Consider the following 27,553-nt stretch of genomic DNA (forward strand, 5'->3'; position numbering starts at 1 on the left):
TCTGCAGATCCTCTCAGGCTCTGTCAGGTTCGATGGGGAGCGTCGCTGCACAGCTATTTTCAGTTCTCTCCAGAGATGTTCGAGCAGGTTCAAGTCCAGGCTCTGGCTGGGCCACTCGAGGACATTCAGAGACTTGTCCCGAAGCCACTCCTGCATTGTCTTGGCTGTGTGCTTAGGGTCGTTGTTCTGTTGGAAGGTGAACCTTCGACCCAGTCTGAGGTCCTGAGCTCTCTGGAGCAGTTTTTCATCAAGGTTCTCTCTGTACTTTGCTTCGTCCATCTTTCCCTCGATCCTGATAAGTCTCCCAGTCCCGGCCGCTGAAAAACATCCACACAGCATGATGCTGCCACCACCTTGCTTTACCATAGGTATGGTGCCAGGTTTCCACCAGACGTGACGCTTGGCATTCAGGCCAAAGAGTCTTGTTTCTCATGGTCTGAGAGTCCTTTAGGTGCCTTTTGGCAAACTCCATTTGGGCTGTCATGTGCCTTTTTTTGAGGAGTGGCTTCCATCTGGCCATTTTAACAACGGCCTGATTGGTGGAGTGCTGCAGAGATGGTTGTCCTTCTCGAAGGTTCTCCCATCGCCACAGAGTAACTCTGGAGCTCTGTCAGAGTGACCATTGGGTTCTTGGTCACCTCCCTTCTCCCCCGATTGCTCAGTTTGGCTGGGCGGCCAGCTCTAGGAAGAGTCTTGGTGGTTCCAAACTTGTTCCATTTAAGAATGAGATAGAGGCCACTGTATTCTTGGGGACCTTCAATGCTTCGACACAATCCTGTCTTGGAGCTCTACGGACAATTCCTTCGATCTCATGGCTTGGTTTTTGCTCTGACATGCACTGCCAACTGTGGGACCTAATATAGACAGGTGTGTGCCTTTCCAAATCATGTCCAATCAATTGAATTACCACAAATGGACTTCAATCAAGTTGTAGAAACATCAAGGATGATCAATGGAAACAGGATGCACCTGAGCTCAATTTCAAGTGTCATAGCAAAGGGTCTGAATACGTATGTAAATAAAGTATGTATTTTTTTAAACCTTAAATTTAACTAGGCAAGTCAGTTAAGAACAAATTCTTATTTACAATGACCGACGACGCTGGGCCAATTGTGCGCCGCCCTATGGTACTCCAAATCACAGCCTGATGTGATACAGCCTGTTTAGTATTTTTTATACATTTGTAAACATGTCTAAAACCTGTTTTTGCTTTGTCATTATGGGGTATTGTGTGGCGATTGGAAAATGATTGATTTACATAATTTTAGCTTAAGGCTGTAACGTAACAAAATGTGGGAAAAGTCAAGGGGTCTGAATACTTTCTGAATGCACTGTATGCTACCCGGCCATACGCAGGTGTGGTTTGGTGTGTAAATCAGGCTTCCTCTAGAGCCAGACATAATGGTCTGGAAAACAGATGAGGCGATAAGCCTGCCTCTGACTCCGTCAGTGATTTTCCCCACCTCTATTTCACAGGGACGTCAGGAAAGAGGAGACAGGATGAATTTCAGAGAGAGAAGACAGAAAGGGAGGGACAGGCAGAGACAGAATAGAAGAGAGAGTGACCGAAGAAGACTGATAGTGTAGCAGAGAGATACTGGGAGAGAAGGTGGGGTGGGTAGATGGGGAGGGAGAGAGTGACAGAGAGAGAGGGAGTGAAGGAACATAGGGTGGGAGAGAGAGAGCGTGCAGAAGAGAGAGCGAGAGCGTACTTGGCCATGACTTTGAACACTGCGGTTTTTCCTGCTCTCCTCTCCTGCCAAACTCCCTTGGAGCCGTGGGTCTAAAAAAGCCAACATGGCTGCCATGTGCTGCCAAAGGACACAAAGAGGACTGTGACTGTACCATCATGAACCAGTCCCCTGGCCAGCTGCCTCCCTCATGATCCCCAAGAAAAGAAATGGCAAAGAAAATGATAGGTTCTGTTCAGTTCTGGCCAGTAATTATGTAATCGAGGACTTCCGTGTAATTTCCTGGTTTCAAAAGGAACTACGACTGTGACACTCTGCCTGAGGGAGTGAACAGGTTTGACTCACATGCACATCTGTCCAGGACAGGTCTTGAATTCAACAGATCTTTAAAAAGACTTATGTTCCACTGTATTTTACCACCGGCAGTGGTTGATTCCTACATATCTGTGAGTCGTATTATGAGTGGAAAGAATTGTAAAAGCTTAGAATGCTTACAATGACCTGACAATATAGAGGTCTGTATCTGACCTCAAAAATCAAGCTATTAATAACATAAGAATAGTTTATTTTGTATCGTAAACAAACTGCTGACGCAGAGGAATTATGTGGACGAGACACATACAGTACCGTTACTAGAAAAGTAAAATATGCTTACTACCAAAGTAAATACCTCTCCTTCAATGGAGGGTAAAACCCTAAGGAAGGGAAGTTAAGATAGTCTCCGGACCTTGACACTCAAATTAGGTTGAATCCATCTTTTAAACGCTGAGCCGGAGGACACGGGCCCCCAAGGATGCGCCGATGTGTGCGTAGGAAATCCTTTCAAGGAGCCTTGCATAGAAACAGCAATGCAATGCATTTGTCCAATTAGTCGGCAAAATGGACAGATTTCATTAGAGGAAAGAGGAGGAGAGAGAGGAACGAGCGCGCTGAGCTGGAGTGATTCTTCTGCTGCGTCTGAGTCTCCTTTCTCAAGGCAAACAGAATCCGTGAGGTTGGTTAGCAGGACTGGTCCGACTGACTGTTTTCGCTTGATGCATCTCACGGTCTAATTGGGTCTTTCTATAAATAAATGGGGCCATTGGGAGAAAATGATTTGAAACAAAAATAAGGATTTTCATGCAGTTCCATATGTGTACTTAAAAGAAACTGAGCCATAACTTCACCTATACAACATCATAGGCCTAGGATTACACATCATTTAAGCAGGGTTCATACAGACATTGGCAAATCAAATTCAAGGACTTTCAGGGACCTTTTCCAAGCACTTAATTATAATTTTCAAAGACCTCAATGTCATACAATTGTATAATTTATATAATTGTACATATAGGGCCTAATATAGAACCCCCCCATCACCCTAAAAGCATGCAACAATTGTCAAAAAAAGTAGCCCATTACCACTAAGAATAGTGCATTTTTTAGGCCTTACCAATGCCTTGATATTGAAATTATTATTGCAGTCTAAAATATGTGAAATAATGTGGACATTGCCTGACTAAATAGATTGGATGCATGGAGATTTTTCTGTAGCCTATGTGGCAATCGCAGGCGCACGTAATAAAGCCATGACTCTAGCATTAATCTCACCATTTGAATCTCACCATTGCTGTTTTTTTAATGAGGAAGTGACCAAAAACCAGGTTCCTTTTTTAATGGAAGGATTTGTATGGAAAGCCAAGTTGAAGCCAACATTAGATGTTGTCGTCCTCATAATAACCTCACCTGGTTTTACTGCAACAGAGTAGCGCAACACCCTTCATATGAAGTAGCAGTAAACAAACAAAAGCGGCCACATCAAAACTGAAAACAACCGATACATTTAAGGGTGTAGGAGAATTTATAAAATTGGCTACAATAATTACAATAACTTTTTAAGCACCAAAATTGAGGAAATGTCAGATTTTCAAGCAAGCCTATTCCAGTACTTGAATTTCTGAGCTCTAAATTCAAGTAGGCTACTTCAAGCCCCTTGTATTGTTTAAAATTGCAGGTCTAACATGGAAAACTAAAAGTATTTGTTGTTATATTTCATTACCAGATCATATTGTGAATAAGCTAGTGATGGGCATTCCGGCTCAGCTCACCAAAAAGAGACGGCTCTTTTGGCTCCCAAACGGCTCTTTAAAAAAAATATGTTTTGTATATTTTCAAGTCAAACAGTTTGCGATAGTTTGACTACGATTGGTGTTAAAACAATTCTAATTAAATTATTAAATGAAATCATACTCATACTCTCTTTAAAAATGCATTGGTTTGCTATGAAAAAGAATGCTATTAAACATTTGCATTTAAAGTATAACTTTTTGATGTATATAAACAAAGTGCATATAAATCTAACAATTCAAAACTAATACAATCTGAACAGCATAATAGAATATTGCACCATATCAAAGAAAAATAAATAAATGTGCAAAACTGCAGCATCCCACTTAAAACATTAAACTGGTCCCTCTTTTCTCTCTCTTCTTCATTGCCATGTTATAACTAGCAGCACATAGCAATGCTGACCATATTTTGCTTTTATGAGAGATTAGCATTCAGAAATGCAAGCTGCCTCACTTGAGGCGCTGATGCGGTTTCTTCACTCAGTAATTGTTTGTCCCGTTTTTGAGAAGACCCTCTCAGAGGGAACGGATGTGGCCACTATGCAGTCTCCTGGTCATGACTTTAGTAAGCCGTGGGTAGACGGAGGCCTTGTTCTTCCACCAGCTCAGAGGATCTGCTCCTCCAAATAGGATCAGACCTCCATTACGGCATCTGCTGAGGGATTCTTTCGTGCTGCATCCCCAGTTGCTCTCTCATCAGACATTTGTGGCACTACTGCTGGTGTTTCTGCTCCATCTGATCCCTCTTCTTCCTATTGCCCTGGTGCCTGAGCCAGCTGACTGCTGGGGCTGTCCCTCCCTGCTGCTGAGGTTATTCTTTGAAGAGCCTCATCAATCGCTCTGGCATCACTGAAGGCTAACTAAAACCTGGGGTCAAGTGCAGCGGTTTCTGATACCACGTGATTATATTCCATTCTGTGGAACTTTCTGTCCATTGATGAACATAGGGTGTCCATCAACTCGGTCACGTCCTGTGGTTACATTTGCTTCTCTCTGGCGGCTGGCTGTGATTCGCTGCAGACCCTTACACAGGAGTATCATTTTTGAGGCTGTCGCATAGCTGAAAAGAGAGAACAGTAACTTATTAGTTCAGGTTCATGTTTTGTCTACTGATTCTCATCTACTGCTCATACTTATATATAATACTGGATTACGTAATGATGTAGTAATAACTGCTTACTGTACCTCTTCACTGATCTCCACAGTGACCTGCTCAAAGGGTTCCAGGACTCTGCAGACCTCCTCCACCACCTCCCATTCCTCTTGGGTCAGAGCATCAACAGGTGCATTGACAATGGCCAGGGTAGAGATGATGGCATCCTTTGACTCAAGAAACCGCTTCAACATATAAAATGTTGAATTCCACCTTGTAGTGCAGTCTTGTTTAGGCCTCAGCTCAGGCATCCCCATCTGGCGTTGTGTAGACTTTCGTTTTTCAGCACCTACTGTGCTCCTGTGGAAGTATTCCACAGCTGCTTTCGCTTTGTCACAGTGGGCTTCATCACCTTCAGAGCATCTCTTACAACCAAGTTGATTGTGTGGGCAAGACATGGATGATGGGTCCATTTGAACATTTTCATGGCTTTGGTTATGTTAGCTGCATTGTCGCTAACACAACAGACCACTTTTCCAGCTACTTGCCATTCTCTGGCCACTCAACAGTTCCTCTGCCAAGTTCTCTGAGGTGTGTCTGTCGCTGAACTCAAAGCAGTCCAGAAGACAGCTAGACATCGTAAAATCTTCAATGAAGTGACATGTAACTGACATGTAAGAAGTGGTTACCCTTGATGTCCAGCAGTCAGTGGTAAGGCAAACTGCAGTGCTTTTTGGACTTTTTCCTGCACTGAAGCCTGTGTTCTCTCGTACAGTTGTGGAATAAGTGATTTTGAAAGGGTTTTCCTGCTTGGAATTGTGTACATTGGATTTAGACTATTGCTATAATTTCTCAAATTTGGCCTTGTTTTGCTACAGACATAGACTTTGGCATAAACTGGTCCATAGAAGACTGCGTTGCTGTGGGTTGAGGAGTAGGCCTACTTGACTGAGTGGATACATCTCCACGTGTGGAGGTGCTGGCTCCACCACTATCACTAGCAGGCCCGCTAGTTTCTCCAAGCTCCGCTACAGCTAGCTTCACAGTTGGGTGCACAGTTTGCATATGCCGGTGTAGGTTGTGCGTAGAACCGGCATTATATGAGATTTTGTTTTGGCAAATTCTACACTGTTCTCTAACATTGTGTACATTATTAAAATGCATCCAAATGTTACTGTGCTTCCGACTCATTTTCCAGCTTTTGTTTTCACAGCGGTCCTTCCTCTCTCTCCTCGGCTGCTAAGTGTGTGACTGTGAGTGAGTTGGCTCGGCCCTCCCTCACGCACCTTTGGTTCATTGGTTGACACTGCGTGTCTGATTGACAGGAACAACAGGTGAGGCTGTTAGTCTGAGCAGACAGTCAGAATGAATGTGTGTGTGCTTGAGCATTTAGGCCTATATTATTTTATTTATTTTTTCGTCATTTGAATTAGTTAATTCTATTCATTTAAATCTTTTGATTATTCATATCTTAATTTTTTATAAATATATTTGGCTCTTCTGATAAGCACGACCCATCACTAGAATAAACCCACTAGGCTATGTCATTTGTTGTCATTATATTCAGAATAATTAATAGGAATAGGGTGTTGCGCGATAGTCTATCCTACACAAAACCATCTGAAGACATGAACTCATTACCTTGAAGCGTTCTCTGTTAAATCTAACGAGCCTGCTGTAAATCAAGCAGACAACAGATGTTCAACATCAATTCGCTAGGGATATTATATTGAACAAAAATATGAACACAACATGCAACAATTTCAAAGATTTTACTGAATTACAGTTTATATAAGGAAATCAGTCAATTTAAATGAATTAATTAGGTCCTAATCTATGGATTTCACATGACTGGGCAGGGGTGGGCCTGGTAAGGCATAAGCCCACCCACTTGTCAGCCAGGCCAACCCACTAGGGAGCCAGGCCCAGCCGATCAGAATGAGTTTTTCTTCACAAAAGGGCTTTATTAAAAGGCAGAAATACTCCTCAACACAGCATTGTGTTGTGTGACAAAACTGCACATTTTAAAGTGGCCTTTTATTGTCCCCAGCATAAGGTACACCTGTGTAATGATAATGCTGTTTAATCAGCTTCTTGATATGCCACACCTGTCAGGTGGATGGATTATCTTAGCAAAGGAGAAATCCTCACTAACAGGGATAAACAAATTTGTGCACAACAAATACGCTTTGTGCGTATGGAAAACTGGGATTTTTTATTTCAGCTCATGAAACATGGGACTAACACTTTACATGTTGCATTTATATTTTTCTTCAGTGTAGATCCAGGCACAACTGTATTCACCGGTGTGAGACACCAAAAAATTCTGGACATTCCTCGCAATCAACTTTTTTCCAGCACTTGGGCTGTTGTTGCATCGCATGCGTTATCACAACAGCTGTTCATCACTTGACTGTCATTGGGAAAATTCCTTCCTGGATCAGAAGATGTGTGAAAATATCACGGCGTAACCAATCAGCTGGACACCAAATGCACATCCAACAAGTATTATGTATAATTATATAAAGAACCACATTAATGACCGTATCGATTTAGGTTAAGTATGTGAATCTTTCGGTTAGAAGCATTCAATTTTGCAATGCATACATTATTTTGTATTTGTGTGCCCATGAAAACATGTTAAAACATGCTAAGGAGACACGAAATGTTATGTAGTTACACTACATTTCTGAACCTCTATACAAAAACACTGTCTGACAGCTAGATATGGGATTCTTACAGGGTTCAAGCGATCTGAACCTCTATACAAAAACACTGTCTGACAGCTAGATATGGGATTCTTACAAATGACAATTTACACTGCCATACATTTTACATTTTAGTCATTTAGCAGACGCTATTATCCAGAGCGACTTACAGTTGGTGCATTAATTTTAAGATAGCTAGGTGGGACAACCACATATCACAGGAATAGAAAGAAATCTCAATAACGTAGCTATCAGTAGAGTTAGAGCTAGAAAGAGGGGTTGGGGGAAGAGGATTATTTAAGATACTGTTTGAAGAGGTAGTGTTTCAGATGCTTTCGGAAGACAGGCAGGGACTCTGCTGTCCTTCAGAGGGAAGCTGGTTCCACCATTGGGGTGCCAGGACAGAGAAGAGCTTGGACTGGGCTAGGCGGGAGCTGCCCACCCGTAGGGGTGGAAGGGACGAGAGACTTGAAATGGCAGAACGGAGTGCTTGGGTTGGGGTGTAGGGATTGAAAATAGGCTGAAGGTAGGGAGGGGCAGTTCCTCTAGCTGTTCCGTAAGCACCATGGTCTTGTAGCGGATGCAAGCTTCGACTGGAAGCCAGTGGAGTGTGTGGAGGAGCGGGGTGACATGAGAGAACTTGCAGGGGTTTGATGGCACAAGCAGGGAGCCCAGACAAAAGCAAGTTGCAGTAGTCCAGATGGGAGAGGACAAGTGCCTGGATTAGGACCTGTGCTGCTTCCTGTGTGGGATAGGGTCGTACTCTACGGATGTTGTAGCGCACGAACCTGCAGGAGCGGGTCACTGCTTTGATGTTTGCAGAGAACGACAGGGTCACACCAAGGTTCTTTGCACTCTGGGAGGGTGACAATGCGGAGTTGTCAACCGTAATGGAGAGGTCTTTGAGTGGGCAGGCCTTCCCCGGGACGAAGAGCAGCTCCGTCCTGTCGAGGTTGAGCTTGAGTTGGTCGGCCAACATTTAAGTTGAAATATCTGCCAGGCACGCAGAGCGACGTGTCGCCACCTGGGTGTCAGCAGGGGGGGAGGAGAAAAGTAGTTGAGTGTCATCCGCATAGCAATGATAGGAGAGATCATGTGAGGATATGACAGAGCTGAGTGACTTGGTGCATAGAGAGAAGAGGGACTAGAACCTAGCCCTGGGGGACACCAGTAGTGTGAGCATGTCGTGCAGACACAGATCCTCTCCACGTCACCTGGTAGGAGCGGCCTGCCAGCTAGGATGCAATCCAAGAATGTGCAGAGCCTGAGACGCCCAGCTCTGAGAAGGTGGAGAGGAGGATCTGATGGTTCAGTGTCGAAGGCAGTGGATAGATCTAAGAGGATGAGAACTGAAGAGAGAGTCAGCTTTGGCAGTGCGGAGAGCCTCTGACACAGAGAAGAGAACTCTCGGTTGTGTGACCCGTCTTGAAGTCTGACTGGTTAGGGCCAAGAAGATCGTTCTGAGAGAGATAATGAGACATTTTATCAGAGACAGCACTCTCAAGTGTTTGGTAAAGAAAAGAAAGGATGGATGGATACAGGTCTATAGTTTTTGAAATCAGATGAGTTGAGTGTCGGGAGAAACTCGGGCCATTTTGAAGTCAGAGGAGATGCAGCCAGTGGTCAGGGAAGAGTTGATGAGGGAAGTGAGGAATTGGAGAAGGTCTCCAGAGATGGTCTGGAGAAGGGGATGGGGTCAAGCTGCTAGGTTGTCGGGCGGCCAGACCTCAATAGTTGCCGGATGGTATCTGGAGAGAGAGGGGAGAAAGAGGTCAAAGCGTAGGGTAGTTCTGTGTGAATGAGACCAGTGGACTCAATAGGCTGAGTGAATGAGTAGCTGATGTCGTCAACCTTTTCTTTAAAGTGTTTGACAAAGTCATCTGCAGAGAGGGAGGAGGGAGGGGTGGAAAATAGTTTCCTACAGTTAAAGGCAGAAGCTTGACATTTAGAGTGATAGAAAGTGGCTTTAGTAGCAGATATAGAGGAAGAGATGGTAAAGCGGAGGGAGTGAAAGGATGATAGGTCCTCCGGAAGTTAAGTTTTCCTAAATTTTCGCTCAGCTGCCCACAGCCGTGCTCTGTAAGCTCGCAATGAGTCACTCAGCCACGGAGAAGGAGGGGAGGGCTGAGACGGCCGGGAGGAAAGTGCGAGTCATAGGATGTGGAAAGGGAGGAGTAGGGTGGACAAGGCAGAATCAGGAGACAGGATGGAGAAGGATTGGGAGAGAGAGAGCGAAGATTGCGATGGCGCATGACCATCAGGGTAGGGGCTGAGTGGCTAGGGTAGGAGGAAAGGGAGACAGAAAAGGAAACAAAGTAGTGATCAGAGACCTGGAGTAGGGTTGCAGTGAGATTAGTAGGATAACATTCTCTAGTAAAGATGATGTCAAGCATATTGCCTACCTTGTGAGTTGTTGGGGATTGGGTAAGGGTGAAGTCAAAAGAGACAAGGAGGGGAAAGAGAGAGTTGGAAAGAAACGAGTTGAAGGCAGACGTTGGGAGGTTGAAGTTGCCAAGTACGAAGAGCGGTGAGCCATCATCAGGAAATTAGCTTATCAAGGTGTCAAGCACACTGAGGAACTCTCCAAGGGCACCTGGTGGGCAATACATGACAATAATGTTAAGCTTGAGTGGACAAGTGACAGCATGAAATTCAAATGAGGAGATGGGGTGATCCATATCTCCGTCAGGGCCAAAAAGGCAAGGGACTGAAGGGCAGCATAGGCTGAGATGAACTCGGCGTTCTTGACCCAAGATCGGCAGTTCCAAACGCTGCCAGAGATCAGAAATTCCACGAGTTGTACGCGCAGGGTACACTAAACTAGAAGGGTTGCAGCCAAGGGGTGGGGGAGAGTCTGTGAAGCCTACAGGGAGAGGTGCAAACAGGTATAGAAAACACACACACAGTTGATAAAGCTACAAAAGAGCAAAATGAGACCATCTATAAATAACTAGGTAAGATACTCAAGTGAGAGAGTGGTGTGGAGCCTTCCTCTCTTTCCTTCCTCGAACAACTCGGTAGAACAGTCTTTGTTTCGGCAACGGTCTTAGTTTTGCGACAAAACCGCCACTTACAGCCGCAGCTGAGAAACCAGGGGAGACTGAAGAACTAACACTAATTGCTTAGCAGAGATGGAAAGCACACCTTCCTGTACTAATTGCTGATTGCCTAGGAGAGGTGAAACCACTCCCCCTCCAATAGAGCCACTGATGACCAAAACAAGTCACAAATTGCCCTGCATCTTGACAGTACTAGAACACAAGAGATAAAGACAAAATAATTATACTTATCACTCCATCAAGACACCAACCATGATAAAGATTTTAAATCAACTCGTGAATTGTACTGAATATAGCTATGATCCCCCTTATATCTTAAAGTAATGACATGAAAAACTAGTGCTGATTATTTTCAATGACTTATCAACAGCTGTAACAAGTTGTCCAGTGTAGGAAATCCTTACTGGTACCCTAGTTCATAAAAAGACTCAATTGCATTACAGCACTAACCAGCTTCAGCAAGCTTTAGGAGGACGCCAGATTTGATTATGTGTCTAAAAGTGCTCTACGTATTCATTTGGAGGCCGGTCCTAACCGGGGAACCATTGTTTGGTTCAGACAGCAGATCTCAGTTTGCAGCTGGAGAATTCAAAGGGTTCATTCTTGTAGAAGTGTGGATAAATACATGTGTCTGACCACTCCTGCCCAGTAATGTCTTCTTCTCCCTCAGACGTCCCTGAATAAACATGTTGTAATTAGAAATGGTATGCGCGCGTGTCTGTCAGTGCAGTGGCCTAGTGACAAGGCATCAGAGATCATGTCTATATTTCAATCCCCGGCCGCTCATCACTCAATCAAACAATGGAAATGGTGGACCATAATTACATTTTAGAGCCTCTTTGCAGAGATTTCTTTGATTCAGGTCTTGGTTCTCTGCCTAGAACAGGTTCACACTAGGACACGTTTACTGGAGACTTGGCAACAGGCTTAAGTTCACACCACTATTTTGAGAGCCAATAAAAACATGAAACATAGAAAGAAAACTGAGAAACATGCATTGCTAAGTTGATCCCCTTCTTTTTTCCTTCCACCTCACTAGATACTAGGTACTATGTATCACTATGTATTTTCTGCTATGGGCTAGAGGTAATCAAAATGTTATTACACCTGCCTTAGTAATAAGCAACATTTACATCCCAGTTTATCAGCCACCAACACGGTCACATAGAAAGGATGTTAGGTACACAACTCTATTGTGAGTCGCTCCAGACAAAATGACCAAATGAAAATAAAATAAAAAAATATATAAAAATAAAAGAATAATACATATATAAACGGGACCCAGCTGACTGACCCGTCGTCTCAGGCGGTCTCGTTCCTCCCGGATGGCGTTCATGGTGGCCTTGGTGCGGTTCAGGTCCTCCTCCTTGGAGCACAGCATGGCTGTCAAGCTCTCGTTCTCTTCCCTCAGGCCTGCCAGCTCCTTCTCCCAGCGCACCCGCTCCTCCGACAGGCTGGGGTAGAAGTCCCGGCCCAGGGCCCCTTCGATCTCCTCCACCGTCTGGGGAAAAGAGGAAAGGACAGAGGGGGGGGATGTTGTTTCATGGCACGCCTTTTTACAGTGCAGCATGTATAGTGTTGAGATTGTGATTACATGGTCACAATTCTAGTAACTTAATGTGAATGACTCTGGTTTCTCTGGGAGTCAATGAAAATGGCATCAAAAAGAAGAACCTTTTGGTATCTTGAAGTAGCCCCAAGAAAGAGAAGAAAATTCTATGAGAAAAATGAATGAGAAAAATGTAAACAAAGAACAGAGACAAAACAAAAGAGAGACAGACAAAACAAAAGTGAGACAGACAAAACAAAAGTGAGACAGACAAAACAAAAGTATCAAACACGTCAGGCACATACATTTTCACACAGGATATTCCCTGACAGTTCACCAATTTCATGTTCATCATTTGTGGGTAGTGTAGCCCTACACCATGTGTCTCAATTTACACGAGTAGAACAAGCATCCTAGACTATGATGTATGTACATGTGTCTTTTTTCTATTTTTATCTAGTGGAACAAACCCCTGATCTCCCAAAGTGCCCATATTTCAGAGTGTATAACTGTATGTGTGTGCGCATGTGTGTGCGTGAGAGATATGGCAGAGGGATGGAGTCTATGGCCATGTCTGCCTCTACAGATCCTCATCTCTGGTGAGTGATTCATAGGTGTGTAGTGGGCTTAGAGACAGGCCTGAGTCCTGCCTTCATCTGTCCTCCACCATGGAGCGTCAATCTCTCTTATCCCTCCATCCAGCTAGCCCTCTCATCCCTCCATCTCGCTCTCAGCTGACACACACACAGACAGACACACAGCCAGAGAGACAGAGACAGAGACACACAGCCAGAGAGACAGAGACACAGCCAGAGAGACAGAGACACAGACACAGAGACAGAGACAGACACAGACACAGAGACAGACAGAGAGACACAGACACAGAGACAGACAGAGAGACACAGACGACACAGAGACACAGAGACAGACACAGAGACACAGACAGAGACAGACACAGAGACACAGAGACACAGAGACAGACACAGAGACAGAGACACAGACACAGACACAGACACAGACACAGACACAGACAGAGACACAGAGACACAGAGACACAGAGACACAGAGACACAGACAGACAGACAGACAGACAGACAGACAGACAGACAGACAGACAGACAGACAGACAGACAGACAGACAGACAGACAGACAGACAGACAGACAGACAGACAGACAGACAGACAGACAGACAGACAGACAGACAGACAGACAGAGGGAATATGAGGATGAGGAAGGGAATGAGAATGAAATCCCAAGTCTCATTGACTGTTGTAGATCCCAGACCAGCCCAGCACTCAATCTCCCAAGTCTACCCCAGCATGGTTAAGATAAGCCACAGTGATGGTACTGTATAGAATAGTCTCTATTTCTGTGGCCTAGTATTGGCTTGAACTAATACATTGTTTACAGCAGTACACATTTTCGAGGTTGATATATTTCTAACGAAGAACATCTGAAATCTTTAACATATTCGAAAATGCACTGAAATACCCCCAATTAGCAGAGTCTGGTCCAATATGTCCTGAATTCACTCTGATAAATCATTTTAAACACTCAAACACTTTACATATGTATTTCACACTCTCTTGTTAAACTTCAGACTTCATGGTAGCGGATTCTGGTGGGTTTAAGAAGGCATGGTGTCTATGTGCTTTATATCATATAAAGTACATCGTCTGGATCGGCTTTATCAACCGCATCAAAACTCTTTTAGAAGCCCAACTACCACTATGGAACATGGAGTAACTTAACCTTGTCTGTGCCAAATGAACACCCAATATCTATTAATAGGCTTAGTACATGGTAATGTATTGGGCCCACATTCACAACGGGATACCATGGCCCAATCCAAAACCCATCCCTAGACCCTTGGCTGACACTCCTCGCAAATCTGAAAGGACTGGATAGGTCGGTGTAGGACAAATGGTATCCGATCCACCTCTCATACTCATTGGACAATAATTGTTTCTATCAAATTACATACATTCCGTTATTTTAGATATGTTTTTGTGAGGGAGACACCATTAGGACAACTCAGTCTAGAGACGACTCCAGGGATCGGTTTGGGATTAAGCCTCAACTGGAAATGCGAATGCGTCCATTTTTCTTCCCACAAAATGTAATTGGATTAGGATTAAGTGAGGTCAGATTCATAATGGAAAAAGCCAGCTCGATATCCTCTCTTTCAAGCCCAAGGAGAAAGCTCTTGTCCTCATCCTAATCGATTAGCACTGGTTGTGTCCACTGTGACCAGCCAACAAAAGGGAGAGAAATTAAATACAAGAACAGTGTTCAATGACTTCTTTCACATCACGTTTTAGGATTTAGGATTCAGTTTTGGAATCACGAACTGAATTTGATAGCCAAGTTCAATTTGTTTGTTAGAAAATGTAGATACACTACATGGCCAAATGTATGTGGACACCTGCTCATGGAACATCTCATTCCAAAATCATGGGCATTAATATGGAGTTGGTCTCCCCTTTACTGCTATAACACTCATCTGGGAAGGCTTTCCACTAGATGTTGGAACATTGCTGCAGGGACTTGCTTCCATTCAGCCACAAGAGCATTAGTGAGGTCGGGCACGGATGTTGCGCAATTAGGCCTGGCTCACAGTCGACGTTCCAATTCATCCCAAAGGTGTTCCACGGGGTTGAGGTCAGGGCTCTGTGCAGGCCAGTCAAGTTCTTCCACACCGGTCTCAAAAAAACATTTCTGTATGGACTTCGCTTTGTGCACGGGGGCATTGTCATGCTGAAACAGGAAAAAGACCTGTTTGTGATGGAGGTCGATTCAGGTTGATAAAAATAAAGCCAAGTAAATCCATTCTCCCACATTACAGTGGGCTGTGACTGTCATTAAAGGAACTCCAGTGATGGTGATTGTCTGTTAAGCCTTTAGTAGTCTTAACGCCAAGGACATATTTCCATCGAGCCGTGAGCTCATATTCAGTGAAATCACTAGGTGGATGAGGGAAGGAGCTCCCTTCAGTCTATCGCTTGCTCTCTCTACATCCTTCACTCTGCCTCTCTCACCCCCCATCTCTCCCTCATCTTTCAATGTGTGTGTGTGTGTTGTATAATCATTTTGCGAGGAAACCGATAGCTAGCAGACTGAATTCCTCTCAGGACTGCTGGCACTCACATCGCTGCGAAGACGACAACTAGGCAGACAGGGTTCCATTACCAGAGCTGAGGCATCACCGTGGGGACCACCATCATGCCCCCATCAGTCAGACATTAGGCTGACATCAGTCTGACTCACACAGGCCCCGGGCCCCCAGGCTGAGACAGGCGGTTGGTTACTGCTGGGTCCAACCCAGGGTCACCCCAGGACCCCTACTGACTGATTACTGGAAGTGGCTCAGGTTTTCCAGCAGGACAGTTCAACATCATATGACAGTGTGTGTTATTATAACTCATCTCACTCTCTTTTACTTACAGTGTCTGTGAATGCATTTGATAGGAGAGGTTTGCACACCAGTATTGGGTTCACCTGTATTCATCTATCCTGCATGTTGTTTTTTTCTCACTCTGTCCACTCTTTATCATCCTTTACTGGTAATTAACTCCCAATTAATTGTGTTTATAATGAGGAAGGAAATTGATTTTCTAGAACGGGTCTCAGTCTTCGCCGCAAGTCATTTCCTGGTGTCTCACCTTGATGGCGAGGTCACAGTGTTCGCTGGCGGTGGTCAGCTGCTCTATCTGGCGGTCCACCTCAGCCACAGACAGGCTGCATGTGCTCTTCTTTCTCCCACACAGAACGCTCTCCAGCCCCGTCAGAACCCGCTGCAGCTCCGAGTTCAGGTCACTGCAGTTGTCTACATGGAGAAAACACAGGGCCGGGGTCAGATTTAACTGGTCTAGGAACAGATCAATGTTTAAAAGCCTAATGTAATGTCAGGAAAACAGAGTTGAGGTCACTGCAGTAGTCTACAGCGAGGAAGCCCAGGGCCGGGGTCAAATAAACTGATCTGGTATCAGATGAATGAATGCCAGGGTGCCTGATACAGGGAGAAATAATAGGGCTAGAGCCAGATACACAGACCTAGGAGAAAATAGTTCAAATCTCAATGTGCAAAGAACAACACAACTACTGTAGTCTGCATGAGCAAGTTGACCTTGTTAGCATAGCAGCAGAGTGATTATGTATTGTGTACTATTCGGCAGGTAGCCTAGTGGTTAGAGCATTGGACTACTAACCGAAAGGTTGCAAGATCGAATCCCCGAGCTGACAAGGTAAAAATCTGTTGTTCTGCCCCTAAACAAGGCAGTTAACCCAGTGTTCCTAGGACGTCATTGAAAATAAGAATTTGTCCTTAACTGACTTGCCTAGTTAAATAAAGGTAAAATAAAATAAATAAATAAAACTAGTGACATGTGCTAAATGCTAATGGTTTAACTGAATGCCTGAGGCTGACTGGAGGAATGCTGCAGGCTAGTAACACACTGATTAAACCACAAAACACACACCTTCTGTTCAGAGACAATAACACACATCTTCTGTTCAGAGCACAATAACACACATCTTCTGTTCAGAGCACAATAACACACATCTTCTGTTCAGAGACAATAACACACATCTTCTGTTCAGAGCACAATAACACACATCTTCTGTTCAGAGACAATAACACACATCTTCTGTTCAGAGACAATAACACACATCTTCTGTTCAGAGACAATAACACACATCTTCTGTTCAGAGCACAATAACACACATCTTCTGTTCAGAGACAATAACACACCACATAACTATCTGAGAGAAAGACAGTGATGAAGATACAAGCAGGACCATTCTTTTTTATGATATATTATGACAATATTGTCATTCCGTACATTTACCCACAGCGACCTACAGTTAACACCTGCGGGAATGAAACCCACAACCCTGGGGTTGCAAGACAAGCAACTAGCTCCAACCAAAGCTTCATCATCACTTTCAGAGCTTCCGTTCCCTATTCACTATTCACTCTGTCAACTTCTTATCTCCAGAGGTAATCAAATGAGCTCATCGGAAACTCATTTCAATTAGCATATTAATACAATCCCTGCAAAGCAGCAACGACATGCATGTCGATGGTTAGCATCTGCTTCCATATTGCATCCAAAATAATAATGAAGATGATGATTATTATTGTCCAGGACCAAACAGAGCCTGGGTACATTGTGTGAGAAATTAAAATGTGGAGAGTGGCAGATGTATTTCCCCAAGTGCCCCCCTTAAGTGCAGATTCTGCCAACAATGCAAATGCAATTAGCACAGTGCGAAGGAACGTGAAGATGAACAAAACTTGAATTTGTTTCCTTAACAATTTCCTGACTGGTGAAATCCTGTTCGTGTGGGGATAAGATTGCCCCGGCTACAGCCAGGGACAAAGGACTGCGAAGATTGAAAAATGGTTTTCTTCTAGCACTCTGCTAAACGTTGAGGATGATGAATACGAGAAACCGATTAAGCTCTTTACCATTGACAAGTGATTGCTGGGTGCTCTCAGCACCACTGATAGAGCGGAGTATTAATAGCTTCTTGAAGGAACTGCCGTGCAGTGCAGTGTTGTTTGGGCAAAATGGTTCTGTTACAGACCCAACAGTGTGTTTGTGCACTCCCCCACAATGGAAAATTGATTTAGCAGAGTGCTGAATCAATTTTCCATTGTGGGAGAGTGCACAAACACACACTCACTCTGTCAGAGACACACACGTACACACACACACGTACACACACACACATAACTGCTCCTGTAGAAGCCTATAAATGTGTATTGTGTGCCATCAACCCTATAGCCACTGGTTTGTAACAGGCCATCCATCAACAGAGGACATACACAGATAGGGAACAGTCTCTCTATGGGAGAGATGATTCAAATGAGCCACCAATCAAAGCAGTTATTAGTGATAAAGAGTAGAGTGACAGTAGATACACTACATGACCAAGAGTATGTGGACACATGCTCGTCGAACATCTCATTCCAAAATCATGGGCATTAATATGGAGTTGGTCTCCCCTTTGCTGCTATAACAGCCTCCACTCTTCTGGGAAGGCTTTCCACTAGATGTTGGAACATTGCTGCGGGGACTTGCTTCCATTCAGCCACAAGAGCATTAGTGAGGTCGGGCACTGATGTTTGGCGATTAGCCCTGGCTCGCAGTCGGCGGTCCAACTCATCCCTAAGGTGTTCGATGGGGTTGAGGTCAGGGCTCTGTGCAGGCCAGTCAAGTTCTTCCACACCGATTTCTGTATGGACCTCTCTTTGTGAATGGGGGCATTGTCATGCTGAAACAGGAAAGGGCCTTCCCCAAACTGTTGCACAAAGTTGGAAGCACAGAATCATCTAGAATGTCATTGTATGCTGTAGCGTTAAGATTTCCCTTCCCTGGAACTAAGGGGCCTAGACCGTACCATGAAAAACAGCCCCAGACCATTATTCCTCCTCCAACAAACCTTACAGTTGGCACTATGCATTGGGGCAGGTAGCGTTCTCCTGGCATCCACCAAACCCTGAATCGTCCGTCGGACTGCCAGATGGTGAAGGGTGATTCATCACTCCAGAGAACTCGTTTCCATTGCTCCAGCGTCCAATGGCGGCGAGCTTTACACCACTCCAGCCGACGCTTGGCATTGCGCATGGTGATTTTAGGCTTGTGTGCGGCTGCTCGGCCATGGAAACCCATTTCATGAAGCTCCTGACGAACAGTTCTTGTGCTGACGTTGCTTCCAGAGACAGTTTGGAACTTGGTAGTGAGTGTTGCAACCGAGGACAGATGATTTTTAGCATTTGGCGGCGTCAGCACTTGGCTGTCCCGTTCTGTGAGTTTGTGTGGCCTACCACTTCGCGGCTGAGCCGTTGTTGCTCCTAGTTGTTTCCACTTCACTATAACAGCACTTACAGGTCACCGGGGCAGCTGTAGCAGGGGAGAAATTTGATGAACTAACTTGTTGGAAAGGTGGCATCCTATGACGGTGCCACATGGAAAGACACTGAGCTCTTCAGTAAGGCCATTCTACTGCTAATGTTTGTCTACGGTGATTGCACGGCTGTGTGCTCAATTTTATATACCTGTCAGCAATGGGTGTGGCTGAAATAGCCGAATCCACTAATTTGAAGGGGTGTCCACATACTTTTGTATATATAGTGTGCATTCATTCTACTGGTAGTGTAGAACCAACTCCTGATCAATGCAATTGCTTGGGACTGTTGTGAATGTCTCCACTAAAACGGAGTATGAAGATATTTGGAGCAAGTCAAAAGAATGCAATCGGGTCTGGGTGAACTTCACTGCTCTTAAACAGAGTTTGCAGTTAAGTAACGTGCCGTTATCAGGAGTGGATTGTACATGGGTTTAGCTTAACGTGATATACAGTCAAGCAGGACAGGCACATTGGGTTCTTCCTTACCCATGTCGGCGGTCACCAGGGTGGAGTGGTTTTCAGGCAGTGAGACGGACGCCCCGTCCTGGTCCAGGCTGTGTCCGTCCTCGTTGACCTCCTGCTGGCTGTGGCTGAGCTCCGAACGCAGCTCCGAAAACTCATCCTCCTCCCTGGGGGACAGAGGGTCACAAAGTTATGTCTGAGTTAGGTCCAACAGATATGACAGTAGCCTTGTTGCCAATATGTTTGTGCTTGAATAACGCTGTCATGGCAAATGACATCGGCTAAAGCATAAACAGATCTGGCAACAAGATGGGTAGGACATTCTGTATTTCACTTTCAATAAATTAAAAACATGCTTTCACTTTGTCATTATGGGGTATTGTGTGTAGATGGGTTTAAAAAAAATATATATATCCATTTTTAATTCAGGCTGAAACACAACAAAATGTGGAATAAGTCAGGGGTGTGAATACTGTGTGTGTGTGTGTGTGTGTGTGTGTGTGTGTGTGTGTGTGTGTGTGTGTGTGTGTGTGTGTGTGTGTGTGTGTGCATATGTACAGTACGTGCTTCAGATGAGAACCTGTCTGAACTTCTCGGCATTAGTATTTAAATATATGCACAAGCATATAGGACTATGTGAATATTCCGTATGTATGTGATATTGAAATAATAAACTCTATTGGTGAAAGTAGTAGTGCACAGACAACCTCACTGCTGCTACCACCAAACATTGATACGTCAAGTCCTGGCAGTAGATCTGAATTATATGGTCGTTTGAATGCATTTCATTGATTTGATACAATCTTTATTGTACGTCTGTGAAATAGATAGCCAGGCCGTAAATTCACATCGCAGAGTTCTCACAAGGTCGGCAAATAGAAAGTACTGACTCACAGACTTATGTGCTGGTCTGACAACATGTCGCAGGATACACTGAATTGGCATGGCACAGTTTATGCAAACACATACACACACAAATGACCAGAGCATGAAAGAAAACAGACTTTATAATGAACCTAATCAAAAACCAGTACACCATTTTGGAGATGGAGGAATTTTGGGGGGTTGCCATGCTTGAGTTGATTGTAATGAATTGTTTGATTAATGTTCCTGCTTAGCACTCAAAACCATGCCTGTTATGTCAGAGGGGTTTGTTCCGGTGCACATCGGTGTGCTGAGCACCTGTGGAGAGGGCTGGAGAGGGCACTTGAGCTGGGAAAAAAACCCATTTAGGAGGCCTCTGACGCAAATTCATTTCACTACAGTAAGTAAACAACGGAGGAAGAGAGTTATACAAAAGGGTACTAAAAAGGGATTCTAATCAAAGGGAGGCACAATTAGGGTACCTAAGGGAATTGAGGGTGGAGGTGGTGTGTGTGTGTGTTGCATTAGGGCTTGGTGATATATGAAATTAATTTGATTAATTTGAACGTATGTTTTTGCGCAATATTCCAAATGCCTGTTATTTTGAGCGTTAATGTCCGCTTGTTCTCATGTTGTATTTTTGGTCTCGTCTCCGTCACTCCTCTGTGCTGTGTGCACCTTCCCATTTACACCAGTGATCCGTGTATAGTGACGAGATGCACGTCTCCTACCGGCAGGCAACAAGCTTAGGTCCAAAATAAACCCATTGGCCTTATTTTGGACAGATTTTAACCTCTCACTTCACCTCTTCCTCTATGGTTTACACACACACGCACACACAGCCCGTCCCCCCTCACATTAACAAAGTTGAGAGATCATATTTTCCTTTCTGCAGTTTCAACACGCTATTTGCGTTTGAGGTTTGGTCCACATGGACACCGAAACACATTGAGACATTATTTTACTGTAATAGAGAAGTTACCTTTTCTAACGATACCATTTTTATGTCTCAACTACTCATGTAGTTGCATGCATAGCAGACACTACTAAAACGAGAACATTGATTCTGGAAAATGAATGCTCAGTTTGTCGTGCGCTGCATTGGGGTACCACTAACAGCATTTTAGCTAAAGACTATTATACTAGCTATCTAGTCTGTGTTTTATAAATGTGCAATAAGCATAAAACACAATTATATAAGGAATTGGCAACTCGTTCTCATTCTGAGAAATAAGGTAGGCCACATGATTTCAACATCCAAACAAAGTGGACAGGCTAGCATGCTGTTCAAACAGTTGGAGATGGACAGAAGAGTGTGTTCATAACAATTCAACTGTTCTACCTTGTTAGCTAACATAGATCCAAGTTGGTTAAACTTGAAATATACAGATTAGCTGGCTACTCACTAGCACCTGGGCTTGATAGATTGTTGATGAGACCAGTTTTAATTTTCTATAGCCTAATGCCTGCTACAGGAAGTGAGTCATTACTTGTGAATGTGCATTATGCTTGGTTCTAGTTACATTTCTAACAAAATAGGGCATTTTCATAGACAGACGTGAAAGCCAGATCAGTGATTATTGCAACAACAAAAAAAACAGGTTAAACTATTCTGATAACATTGAATGATTAGTGGGTCTTATGGTTGTGGAAGGCTTATATTTAGCCTAGGTATAATTTCACAAGCCCTGAATTCATAAGATTATTGCTGACTCTTTGAAATGCAGTGTATTTGACCTTTAAATGTACAACGATGCGTATTTAGAGAAAACATATATATATTTTTTAATTGAGATATATATCGTGAACTGCCCGTAAGTTTGAAAAAAAATAGAGATATGATTTTTAGGCCATATCGCCCAACGCTAGTCTGCATACCTGCCAATGTGCGCATGTATGTGTGTGCTTGTGTGTGTGAGTGTGCATTTGTGTGTACCACCCACCTGATGGTGGAGCCCTGTAGCAGGTCTATCTTCTTGTTGAGCTCAGCGATGATGCTGTGCAGCTCTGTGATCCTCTCCTCGTATCGTAGGGTGGTCCGCTCCTGAACGTCCTCATGCTCCCGCATCAGATAGGACTGCTCACACTGACAAAACACACGCATACACATTAACCCAAGACCGTGTTATCCCACTGAGCTAATGCCTTGATATCTGAGAGGCAACCTATTCTGTTATTTGGGAATTTTGAAAGGAATGCAATCTGGAAACATCCAACATTTCTTAACTGACATCACAATTTAGAGATTGAATCATGTTATTGTAAAAAGCCACCATTCAAAACCCATAACAATGACGCCCATTCAATGCTGAAGTGTGGACAATGGCATTTAAACAAAAGGTATCTTTCTACACAGTCGCGTGTAATTTGGAATGGGAATAAATCCAGAGGAAATTCTCTGCTGGGTTGCCAGATTGTTGTCTCTGGCGTACAAATGCACACACACACTGCACCGTTGTGTACAAGGTCAAGCCTAAGGGCTTTTCTGGGGATTGTCCACATTGAGCTCAGAGGCTGGGAGAGAGGGAAAGGTATCCGCTTTCCACTCAGCTATATTACAAGTGAAGGGGGAGAAGAGGTGTGTGTGTGTGTGTGTGTGTGTGTGTGTGTGTGTGTGTGTGTGTGTGTGTGTGTGTGTGTGTGTGTGTGTGTGTGTGTGTGTGTGTGTGTGTGTGTGTGAGAGTGAGATCTGGCTTGAGTGTGTGTGTCATACTATGCTTCCAGGAATGACCTTAGAATGACCTTTCCTGGCCTGCGTAGGAGGTTGAACGTGAAAATGAAACAAAGACAGACAAAGAGGGGTCTGCCTAGTGCTTTATACAATTGGACATTAATCAAGCACTAAAACCACTACAAGACAAAGGAGACGATTGTGGACTACAGGGCTGCAGTGGAGCAGGTTGAGAGCGTCAAGTTCCTTGGTGTCCACATCACCAACAAACTAACATGGTCCAAGCACACCAAGACAGACGAGAAGAGGGCACGACAAAACCTATTCCCCCTCAGGAGACTGAAAAGACTGAAAAGGAAGGCCCTAAAAATTGTCCAAGACTCCAGCCACCCTAGTCATTAGACTGTTCTCCCTGCTACTGCAGGGAAGCGGTACCGGAGCACCAAGTCTAGGACCAAGAGGCTTCTAAGCAGCTTCTTCCCCCAAGCCATAAGACTCCTGGACATCTAATCAAATGGCTACCCAGACTTTTTGCATTGCCCCCCCCCTTCTACGCTGCTGCTACTCTCTGTTATTATCTATGCATAGTCACTTTAATAACTCTACCTACATGTATATATTACATCAACTATCCGGTGCCCCCGCACATTGACTCTGTACCGGTACCCCCTGTATATAGCCCCACTATTGTTATTTACTGCTGCTCTTTAATTATTTGTTACTTTTATTTGTTACATTTTTTTTGATAGGTACTTTCTTAAAACTGTATTGTTGGTTAAGGGCTTGTAAGTAAGAGTTTCACAGTAAGGTCTACACCTATTGTATTCGACGCATGTGACAAATACAATTTTACTTGATTTGAAGCGGTCCCATACAACTACTATGGACTTATTCACAAAGGTTTAACGTCATGAAAATAATTCCTATGTTTTTGCATACAGAAATTACACTGCCAAAAGAATGTAAAAAATGTCATAGAATTACATGATGAAAAGACATAAACCTCTGTCATGAGGAACATGAGGTCGTGTGGAATCGTTCCGCGACCTTCTAAACTAGAGCCCCATTGAATAAGTCTCAGCCCCAGGATTCTGAGAGTGGGAGTCATAGGTCAATAGATCAAAAGGTTGGGTAGTCAGTACTTCACCCTAAACAAAACCATCTGTGTATGAAAGGTCAGGGGTTCAGGTGACGAGATATGAGCCTCAGGCTGACACAGCCATCAGAGTCCCCACGCAGAGACAGAGCCCCAATGTGTGTGTGTGTGTGTGTGTGTGTGTGTGTGTGTGTGTGTGTGTGTGTGTGTGTGTGTGTGTGTGTGTGTGTGTGTTTATCCTATGTGTTGAGTCAGGAGTCTACCAGTCAACTGGCCAGCGGTGACAATTAGAAGAGCTGAGTGGCTTTAGCTCCCCTGCCCCAGGGAGAGCTGCAGTGACAAAGAGCAGCTTCCAGTCAGCCATTGTCAGGTCACACAGTGTGTTTGTTTGTAAATAGCACAATGGGAGAAAAGCGGGAGCAGGTGATTCCAGCTGTCTATTGACAAGGGTCGCATAGTGCCAACAGTGTTTTTTGGTGCTTCAACAGAGTGATCTGGGACGTGCAACTATAGTTTTCCTTCACAGAAAACATTTGTGCAACACATTCGGCAGAAAATAGCTTCATTTTCAGCAGATGACAACAGAAGTGCAAAGCTATTTGTCTGGCAGCCCAAAAAAATAAATGAGCTCACAATGAAAAACAATACATGGCCATATTTCTAATGATTATCATCGAAAGACCGTAGCCAGCTACATTTCCTAATGTTTTGCTGGAAGTTAATCTTGAGACGGGGCATCATAGAGTTAGCTTTCTGCAGAGTTTGAGAAATCTGTACAGCTGCCACTGCTATCTTGATTTCCTTGCGTTTTTTCTCCTGTTCGTTCTCGGCCGGTCTGCTCCTCCCCCTTCCTCTCTGAGCAGGGCAAGCAGGCCCGTTGCCCCACCGACTCCAGACCGACATAACACGTACACATGCTGCTCCAGAGCCAGTACTGTTCTTGCTTCAGACAAGCATGCGTCAAAACTCTGTTCGTTTGCACAATGTCTCTCATTCACATTCGCTTGTAAATGTCCAAACTCACCAAAAATGACATTCGGTAGCTCCTACCTATATATGTATAACTTTATGAGCTGGACTGCCGGTCTTTGCAATTAGTTTATTTATGTTTGCGCTCATTAGTATATTTAGCTAGCAGCTTCCATGGAAATTCGCCATTACTTGTTCTAATTTTGTTAGCATTCTGGTAATAGGCACCCAGACCCTTTTTGGCGACCCCTTATGTACTAAACCGGGATGCGAGAAGGACAGTAATGACGATAAGAAAATGTTGATACCGCCAACCCTAATCACAATGGAATCTAACAACAACGGCAAGTATATTCCATGCCATTTCTTTATCTTAAAACGAATGGTCTATCCCTCTTCATCTAACTCCAGTGGAACTGATGGGAAACTAAAATAAAAAAACGAATGTTTCTAGCATTAATATTTGACACAAATAATAGTACCAGATATTGTTTACAGCCGCCGCCACTAGGTAAATACCCATAGCTGATTCAGCTGCCACCAGAGGTATTCCACAGCTCTTTGAACCAGCGTCTGTTTGAAGGTCCAGGGGGAGAGGGAGAGAGGGAGAGAGGGGCCAGGGCGTTTATAGAACAGGTACTCACACAATCTGTCTCTCTATTTCTCTCCCTCTATCACACTCGCTCCATTACACAAACGCATAAACACCCAATAATTCTCTCCATAAACAAGCATTCTCCCCCTTTCTCGTTCTCGCACACACCAAGCAAGCCCAAAACGCCATCCTCTGAGAGAGACCGTGCCAAACACTGGGACCGGGAAAACTACAAAGCAGATCGAAGCAGAGCAGTTGGCATGATTACTGACGTTCCTGGTTCCAGTGACATATGGGGTGTGTTGCTTCATGCCAAATTATCCCAAAATCTATTTCCTCTTCATTTAAAAAAGTAAAGCTTACAGTCTCTCAGCACTGTATGAGAGCAGGTATCCAGAGAGCCAGAGCTGGAATTAAATCCTCCTTCTCCTCTAATACACACCCAAGGTCACAGAGAATACCAGTCACTGGGACGATAACATTACACTGAAGACAATGCAATGTTATGGGAAGGTGATAACCGACAGCTGAAAAGAAAGCAGGTCATTTCGAGCATGCTAGAATGATAGTAACCACAAAAAAATGATCAGCCTTCTGCACCTCTTCTCTATGTACTCTGATTGGAGCATATGGACTGGGTGTTTTGGGGGAAGAGGAGGGGATTTCCAGACGCATGGTAATAGATGAGCCATTCAATTCAAATGCCTGTGTGCAATGTCAGCTATTCCAGGATATTCTTCAAAAAACTAAATAAATCTCACTCATGTGAAGCCAGTTCAATTCCATCACAGCTTTTTACTGTAGTTCTTTAATATCCATCATTGGGGGACCGAGTGGCGCAGCGGTCTAAGGCACTGCATCGCTAGAGGCGTCACGACAGACCCGGGTTTGATCCCAGGGAGTATCACAACCGGCCGTGATCGGGAGTCCCATTAGGTGGCGCACAATTGGCCCAGCGTCGTCCGAGTTAGGGGAGGGTTTGGCCGGGGTAGGCCTTCATTGTAAATAAGAATTTGTTCTTAACGGACTTGCCTAGTTAAATAAAGGTTAAACAAATAAAAAATGATTTAGCAGTTTAGGTTATTATGCAAAGATAACCCTACAAAAGAATGTTTCCATACCAGAGGTCTAATCCTCAGGTGCAGGAAAGAGGAACTATTTACAGTGGTTTTTATGGGTCATGAGAGATCCGCTGCAGCTGGCTTGTAGACAGAATTATTATTAAGATTTGTAATTTATAAATGGAGTGGTGCTGGTAACCACTGCATTACACCAATGTCCTGGCCATGGTACTTTGAATGGGTAGCTTAGCTAAGTGACTGTCCAATACAACGATGAACATGAGTCTATGTGAATATACATTCAGTGCCCAGTTTATTAGGTGCACCCATCTAGTACTGGGTCGGACCCTCCTTTGCCTCCAGAACAGCCTGAATTCTACGGGGCATGGAAACGTTGCTCAATTGGTATCAAGGGACCTAACGTGTGCCAGGAAAACATGTCCCACACCATTACACCACCCCACCAGCCTGTACTGTTGACACCAGGCAGGATGGGGCCATGGACTCATGCTGCTTACACCAAATCCTGACTCTACCATCAGCATGACGCAACAGGAACGGGGATTCGTCGGCAACTTGATCTTATAATTTCACGTAATTGGATGAACGTTGATTTTTGACCCATTAATTCCACATGGTTACAGGGTTAATTCCACATGGTTACAGGGTTAAAACAGAAACAACTCAAAAAGTTAGTTTAGGTATTAATTC

The 27,553-nt window shown here is 44.2% G+C and overlaps 1 protein-coding gene across 4 annotated transcripts in view; it reads right to left on the reverse strand.

Annotated features, from left to right (window-relative positions):
- Nucleotides 1-27,553, reverse strand: part of LOC106565572 (colorectal mutant cancer protein) — a 136,687-nt gene that overhangs the window by 31,991 nt on the left and 77,143 nt on the right. For all 4 annotated transcript variants that reach the window (XM_014132856.2, XM_014132848.2, XM_014132871.2 and 1 more), the window contains 4 exons: nt 22,394-22,536; nt 19,611-19,753; nt 15,872-16,035; nt 11,954-12,160 (listed from right to left, as the gene is read on the reverse strand). In XM_014132856.2, coding sequence (XP_013988331.1) covers nt 11,954-12,160; nt 15,872-16,035; nt 19,611-19,753; nt 22,394-22,536 — 657 coding nt within the window. The remainder of the gene's footprint in view (nt 1-11,953; nt 12,161-15,871; nt 16,036-19,610; nt 19,754-22,393; nt 22,537-27,553) is intronic.

This window comes from Salmo salar, chromosome ssa01 (assembly GCF_905237065.1).
Source record: "Salmo salar chromosome ssa01, Ssal_v3.1, whole genome shotgun sequence".
Lineage (NCBI taxonomy): Eukaryota > Metazoa > Chordata > Actinopteri > Salmoniformes > Salmonidae > Salmo > Salmo salar.